We start from the raw sequence: 7676 nt of genomic DNA on the forward strand, positions 1-7676 counted from the left end.
GTGTGTGTGTGTTCTGAATCAAGGGCTAAGTATGTATTATCGTTCATTATTGGATTATGAATAATATTGATATTACACTGCATGTCTGAATCATGTTATTGTATAGTATTCACACTTGATTCACGGCTTATTCAGTAATTTTGCAACACTGGCAATGCAATTACTTTAAAGGCCAGTCCACACCAATGCAACCCCTTGCAACATGCAACTACTTGCAACCATTATCCCCAATGGTAGTTTGCAAGGAGTTGCATTGGTGTGGACTGGCCTTGAAACTGGACAACTAGACAAGAGTTGTGTCTAGTCACATTGGTGCGGTCTGGACTGGTACAGACTAGAGCAGGCTTTACCTTTCTTACAGGTGATGAGTGGTCCTATGAGTCCTGAGGCGATATCTTTACCTTTCTTACAGGTGATGAGTGGTCCTATGAGTCCTGAGGCGATATCTTTACCTTTCTTACAGGTGATGAGTGGTCCTATGAGTCCTGAGGCGATATCTTTCGGGGCGTTCACATGGGAGTGGTAGAACTTGGTCAGACAGTTGCCGTCCTCCGCTGTGGAGCTGTGGGACTCGGTCAGGGTCCACTCGTATGTCACCATGCCGCTGGGGGCCACCGCGTCGTCATGCTTCTGCTCTGGACCCGTCTCATCTGGATACTTGGCTCCTGGGAAGGAAGGCACGCACATACACACACATAGGGTTAACACAAAGAAACTTGGCAGGCTCTGTGTGCGTGCGTGCGTGCGTGCGTGCGTGTACAGTAGGATATATAATGTTGCTGTCGGTTCCATATTGATTTAAAAAAATCTAAAAAACTTTTCAAAATAGTAAAAATAGCAGATCTCACAATGTGTCACATCCCGACGAGTTGTGAGCTTGTACGGTATATCGGCTATTTTCACTACATTTTGCAACACACTTGCATGATGAAGTATGGCATTAACAAAACAAAATAACTGTGTACAAAGTTGAACAGATACAGGGTCCCTGCCTGACAGCAACGATCGTCTCTGTCGGGTGGAAAACTCACATGTCCAAAACCTCAAGATTCAAATAAAATAAAAAATAAAAAACTGAAAAATTAGCAGATCTACAAACTTGTGGATCTGCTACTTTTGATGCTTTTGTGTGACGCTGTATGGCATTCATTTACAAAGAAAACACAGCAAAAGTTAGAATATGGGGATAAGAAGTTTCTGCTCGACAACAGCGATATCAAATTAATATACGTCGTCATAATATATCCCTATATTCCTTCATTACTCTTGCTGTGTTATTCACCTACCTTCATTACTCTTGCTGTAGTTGAGTCCATGGGGGTGCATGCTGTGTCCTTCACCTACCTTCATTACTCTTGCTGTAGTTGAGTCCATGGGGGTGCATGCTGTAGGAGTGCGACGCTATGTTCTTCATGTGGACCACCAGGGTGTCTCCCTCCTCCGCGGTCAGCAGCGGTCCCAGGTAGCCCAGCCACTCTGGCTTTTCCACCTCCGTCCTGAAGGAGGAGTCTGTGTACTGCTTGTACACAGCCTTCTTGTACCGGGAGCCAATACGCTGGGGACCACGGGCTAGGAAGACAGAGGCCTCTCTGCAGGTGGAGAGAGAGAGAGAGAGAGAGAGAGAGAGAGAGAGAGAGAGAGAGAGAGAGAGAGAGAGAGAGAGAGAGAGAGAGAGAGAGAGAGAGAGAGAGAGAGAGAGAGAGAGAGAGAGAGAGAGAGAGAGAGAGAGAGAGAGAGAGAGAGAGAGAGAGAGAGAATAAATAAATAAATAAATCTAAGAAATTCCATAAATTAAATAATAAAAATGTTTAAGACGTAGTGAAAATAGCAGATCTACAAGCTCACAACATGCCGCTTCACGACACATTGTGAACTGGTAGATCGGCTATTTTCACTAGTTTGAGTCCCGCGCAAACATCTCATTTCTCTTTTTGTCAGGATCTGTCCCTCCACAGACCATGTCCGCCCTGGCCACTCCCATTTTTCCCTTCCACTCACTCAGTCCCTGCACTCACCTGTCTCCAACTCCCTCGTCAGCCCACCTGTGAACACTTGGACAATTTACCTGCTCACTACATAACTGGACTCATTGCAAAACACTGTTGTCAGTTCATAGTTTGATGTCGTCGGTGCATGTTTCCTGTTTGACTACCATGTCATTTTCTGTTTGGTTCCTGACTCCTGAGTGAGATATATTCCTGTTTCCTATGTCTACTCAAGGATGAGATTTATTCCTGTTTACTGCGTTTCTACTCAAGTGTGAGTTTTTGTCCTGTGTTCCTGCATTCTACTCATGTGTGAGATTATTGCCTGGATTCCTGCTGAGTATCAACTTCAGTGTAAGACTTTTGCCTATTTCATTTATTAAATACCTTGAATTCAACACTGTTTCCTGTGACTCTGCATTTTGGGTTTATCATTCTGCCAGTGACAGTATGAACTGACCAAAAAGCATGAACCCAGCAGAGTTACTAGTGTTGACAAAGAAGGTGCTGAACTTTGAAACTGTCGTAGATTGTTTTGTGGCCTCTCCTCCAAACCTGCGTGCTGAACTCCAGAAGGAGATTACAGTACACCAGCAGTGGTTCAAAGAGAGGCCATGGACGAGCCATTTTGTTCCCCATTTTGTTGTGGTTTGTGGGAGGCTTAAGAACTTTGAAACCAGCTCACTGCCACATACTTCTCAGCCAGCTACCCACTCCATTAGGGTTGGAGTGATGAGCCTATGTCCCACTAGCCTGGATGCTAACCATCAGAACACCCAGTCTATGGATTTTTTCCCCCATTGTCGCGGCAATGAAGAGTTTCCTGTTTATTCAAATCAACTGCACACTCAAGATCCGTTTTATGGCACCCGTCTGGCTCGGGGGGGTCCCCGTTGTGTCAACAGTTGTGCCGACCAGCCTGTCCTGACAGTGTGGGGAACCGGGGGCCTGCTAGAAAGAGGCATGGCCGCCTACACCGCCAGGAACCACCGCCACCCAGCCTGTCACGTCCAGCTGCAGTCCCGCCTGCAGCCCCTTCACGTCCTGATGCACTCCCGCCTGCATCGGTGCAGCCCCGTCACGGGCCTGCACTACGGCAGCGGGACCCCGGGGTGTTTTTCAGCTACCTGACCCCTGTTCCTCGCTCCCAGTGACTTTGTCTCCTGTCTTTGTGAAAAGCCTGCCCAGCTCTCCGCCGTCCTGTTTTCTGCCGCCCAGCACTCCACCGCCCAGCCTGCCCAGCACTCCACTGGGTGCTGTGCTGCCCGGCATCCACGAGCCCTTCCCGGCGGCCTCCATTTGTGACCTGCCTGCGCCCTCTGCACCCTCACCGACTGTACCTCCTGCTGACCTGCCAGAGCCCTTGCCGGCCATCTCCCTAGGTGTCCTGCCTGCGCCCTCTGCACCCTCAACAGTCCTTTCAGCCGGTGACCTGCCAGAGCCCTTGGCAGTCAACTCCAGTGGTGACCGGCGTCAGCCTGACGTTATGGAAACTCTGGCCCTGGGCATTTTGTTCGGCTGCTTCCGTCAGCTGTTGTCTGCCGGCTCTCCATCTCCAGAATCTGCAGCACCCTCCTCATCCCCTGGGTGTGCAGTGTTCTCTGGGGTCCCAACGTCCTCCTCGTCTCCTGGGTGTGCAGCGTCCTCTGGGATCCCGTCTCCAGAGTCTGCAGCATCCTCCTCCTGTTCTCCGCCTGCAGTCCCGCCTGCAGCCCCGCCTCTGCCTGCAGTCCCGCCTGCAGCTCCGCCTCTGCCTGCAGTCCCGCCTGCAGCCCCGCCTCTGCCTGCAGTCCCGCCTGCAGCTCTGCCTCTGCCTGCAGTGCCACCTGCAGCTCCGCCTGCAGTCCCACCTGCAGCTCCGCCTGCAGTCCCACCTGCAGCATCTCCGGTGTCGCCTCAGCCTGCAGCATCCTCTGCGGTCCCGTCGTCTGCAGCGTTTTCTGAGGCCCTGCCGCTGCAGCTCGCCTCTGAGGCCCCGCCGCTGCTGCTCGCCTCTGAGGCCCCGCCCCTGCAGCTCGCCTCTGAGGCCCCGCCGCTGCAGCTCGCCTCTGGGGTCCCGTCTCCTGAGTCTGCAGCGTCGTCTCCTGAGTCTGCAGCCCTCCCTCCTGAGTCTGCAGTCTGCAGCATCACGCCCAGCGCCTGCAGCTTACCCGGCTCTCCTTCCACGGTCCTCCGCCTCGTCTCAGCCTCCAGGCCACCCTCCTGACTGCACCTCCTCAGCCTCGCCTCGGCCTCCGGGCCGCCCTCCGGATGATGTCACTGCCTCATCCCAGCATCCTGGCCGTCCCCCCGATGGTGCTCGTTCTGCCGCCCCCCATCCTCCTGGACGTCCCCCTGAGGTCACCAGACTGGCCTCTGGCCGTCGTCCTGGCCGTCCACCTGAAGATCCCCTTTGCTCTGCCTCAGTTAATAGTTGATACGGCATTGAAGTGTTTTATGTAAGTAATCTTTTCATTGGATATCCCGCCTGTACGGTCGCCCCCAAAGTCCAACGAGGTTGCCTTGAAAAGCCGGGCGAGGTCGCCCACCTGTCACCAGGCGTTTGTGTGTATTCCCTTCACTCACTTTGTCAAAGTCAGTATGGCCCTCTGGAAATAAATGCTGCCCATCCCTGCCATGTTGTTAATGTTAGATATTGTATGAATATGTTGTTAGATATTGTTGATTGTTGTTTTGTATTATAAAACTACTGTATAATTTTTTTTTTTTTTATATTTAAACAAAACATATTTAAACAAAGATTCTCAATAAATTAACGGCACACAACTGAATATCTGTTGACAACATTGTGCTTTTCTAAATAGGTAGGATGGATATAAATAGACACAGTAGACCGTATTCCTTGACAGTATGTAGAACATATTTACATTACATTTACATAAATATGGTATAATTAAAAGTATAGACATTCAACTGACTGTGCAGCCATTGTTGAATTAGAGCAAACACTACTTTGTTATTTTGCTATGGCATAAATGATTGACGTTCATTCAAGGTGATGCCCTAAAGTGACATGACCGTGTGTGTGTGTGTGTGTGTGTGTGTGCACCACATACTCATCCTGTGGCAGTGTGCGGTTCTGTATGAGGTTCATCTCAGACGGCGCGTAGTTCCAGATTACCTCCTCTATTCGGATGAAGTACTCTCGCCTTATCCCAGACACACACGCTGCTGTGGCACACAGCAGCCACAGCAGCCTCCAGCCTAGGACCTGATGCATGTCGAGAGGAAGATAACGATGAAGATTAGAACGACAAATATGTGCTGTATAGGCCTGCAGGCGAACGGTGGTCGTTTGGCCTGTAGAACTTCCCTCTCTGTTTTATAAAGCTCTTAGTTGACAGACAGCTGGGAACAACCAATCAGGACTAAGGGGTCACATAATAAAAGTCTCCAGGGTTCCAAAAAGTTTGGATTTACACAACAAGTGTCTTTGTTTGCCTTCCAAAAGGGGAAAGTCAAATTTACAATTATTATTTATGAGCTGAGATTTGTGCCACATTATGGGAGCTGGCATCTTATTGTATGCCATTTCACCTTGTTTTAAATGATCATGTCTTTGTCACTGTAGGGTTAAACATAACAGTGCGGTTCGTTTTCTGGCTGTTCGCCAAACAAGATACCATTTGACCCGGTCAATACTACAGTCCACATGGCTTCGAAGGATACTTTCAAAATACAATCTATTAAGGTTCACAGAATGTATCGTTTTAATTCGTTTGATTAGTTATTTTCTTTAAAGTAGAAATGAAAGCTCAAGCACTCACGTTCACATTCACTGCACATTTTATAATTGTATAACGAACTTTAAAAACCTTTACTTGTACAGTTTGTGGTAAATAATAAAATAAAATAATTGTTGTACAGTGTTGTAGCAAAGGCTTGTCAATATCTGCCTTGATTTGTTCAGTTTTGATCCTGTGTGATCAATAACACGCACCTCTGGAAACTCCAGTCCAGGACATACCCGGCCTAGACGGAGGTACTGCAACTGATTACAACACAGAGAGAGCAAACATGCAGCTGCACAACACATTTACCAAGGGTTAGGTAGTGTAAATGACCTCCACTAAGACCAGATTGGGATAAAGCACAGCGGTAGTCAAAAGAAAACAAAGAAAAGAAGAGTTGGGTTTGACTCTCACAGAGCACCCTGACAGGGAGGAAGAGACAGTCCGTTAGTAAATAGCATTGGATGATGCTAATATCAGATTAGTAAACTAATTGTCTCGATAGTAATTTACAGCTTGTTAAAACCTTGGGTCCACCTATTGTTAAACCCCCCAGTACTGGGGTGCTTATTCTTACCAAGAAATATCAAGAAGAGGCAACATCCCCCTAGCTTGTGCTGGGGTATGATAGGCCTACATGCAAAATAGTATGACATAATCAGGAAGGGTGGGCACCAACGGCAAGCAACGATGGAGGGCTCCTCATGAGGATGACTAGAGAGTGGGGACCAAAACATTTTGGGCACTATAGGGACAACTGGGCACCTACAGGAAGAGTGGATATACTAGAGAAATCTGGGTACCAAAACATAGTGGGCACCAGCATAGATAAGACAATAGATGCCTATCATTGGCCGCTGCAGTTCATTGGAGCGATGTGTCTCCATTGAAGGCAGGAAGTCAAGCGGAAATGCTGAAGGCACACTGACCAAGTGACATCACTTATGCGACTCCTCCATGTCTCTCGCTGTCACTTAAGTGACTACTGGCCAATCACGGCGCGCTTTACAAGCTTCCGCTCATGCTTCGCAAGGAATCTCGGGAAAATTGTGCCTTCAATTTTGACATGTGCCAACAGAGCCGGAAGAGGTGTCTACCTTTTTATGTCTATATGGGCATATGTCTATGGGCACCAGGCTTCGGGAAGAGTGGGCACTAGGGAAAACTGGGCATCTAGGAAGAGTGGGTATACTAGGGAAGGGTTAGGATTTGACATTGTTTTAGTGAGGTTAGGGTTAGGCCTAGGATTAGGCATTGCAACAAGGAAGAATTGAGAATTACAGCGACTACTGCTAGATACAGCTCATTCTTACAGGTGCAGTTTTCCCCCATAAGGTTCCCACTCTTCTTGAAAGACTGAGCACCTCTAGTGCCCACTCCTCGGGTGAGGGGAGAGTAGGCAACAGGAAGAGTCGGCTTCCTATTGCACTCTCTCTTGCCCAGTCTTCCCAAAAAAATGGTGCCATTTCCCTAGTACCCACCCGTCCTGTATTCACAATCAGTGGAGAACTGTGCATATGCACTATAGATTGTTTACACTACAGGATTGCCAATGTATGCATTCATCTAATCTAATCCTCTTCCAATGTGTTGGGAAGTAGGTCAGTGAATTACGGTAAATTAGGCCACTGAGGCCTACAGTATATGTCAATCAATATCCTAGAAAGGTCTATGACCTTTCCTCTCCCCATAGCCAAGTGCAAACATTCACATTCAGAATGACACAATGACAAAGACATTTACAATGGAAAATATTTATTTACTCAAGGCAACACAGACATACATTAAAAAAATATGATACTAAATATAAAATGTCTTTAACACTGACATCCAGAAGACATCAACACAAATAATATAGAAGTTTCTGAAAATGGTAACAAATGTCATTATAAAACACACACAAAACATTAACCTGTCTCTGTGTTAAAGAAACTCCATCTGTGTTCCAACTGTTCAAAGG

At 47.8% G+C, this 7676-nt stretch overlaps 1 protein-coding gene across 1 annotated transcript in view; it reads right to left on the reverse strand.

Moving 5' to 3' along the window:
• LOC308310439 (ceruloplasmin-like) overlaps window positions 1-5205 on the reverse strand; it is a gene marked incomplete at its 5' end in the record, with an annotated part of 28425 nt that extends 23220 nt beyond the window's left edge. The window contains 3 exons of the mRNA XM_080756782.1: window positions 453-665; window positions 1345-1589; window positions 5042-5205. Of these exons, the coding sequence (XP_080612908.1) occupies window positions 453-665; window positions 1345-1589; window positions 5042-5205 (622 nt within the window). The remainder of the gene's footprint in view (window positions 1-452; window positions 666-1344; window positions 1590-5041) is intronic.
• Between the last annotated feature and the right edge of the window lie 2471 nt (window positions 5206-7676).

This window comes from Protomyctophum bolini (genome assembly GCF_963924005.1).
Source record: "Protomyctophum bolini genome assembly, chromosome: 22".
Classification (NCBI taxonomy): Eukaryota; Metazoa; Chordata; class Actinopteri; order Myctophiformes; family Myctophidae; genus Protomyctophum; species Protomyctophum bolini.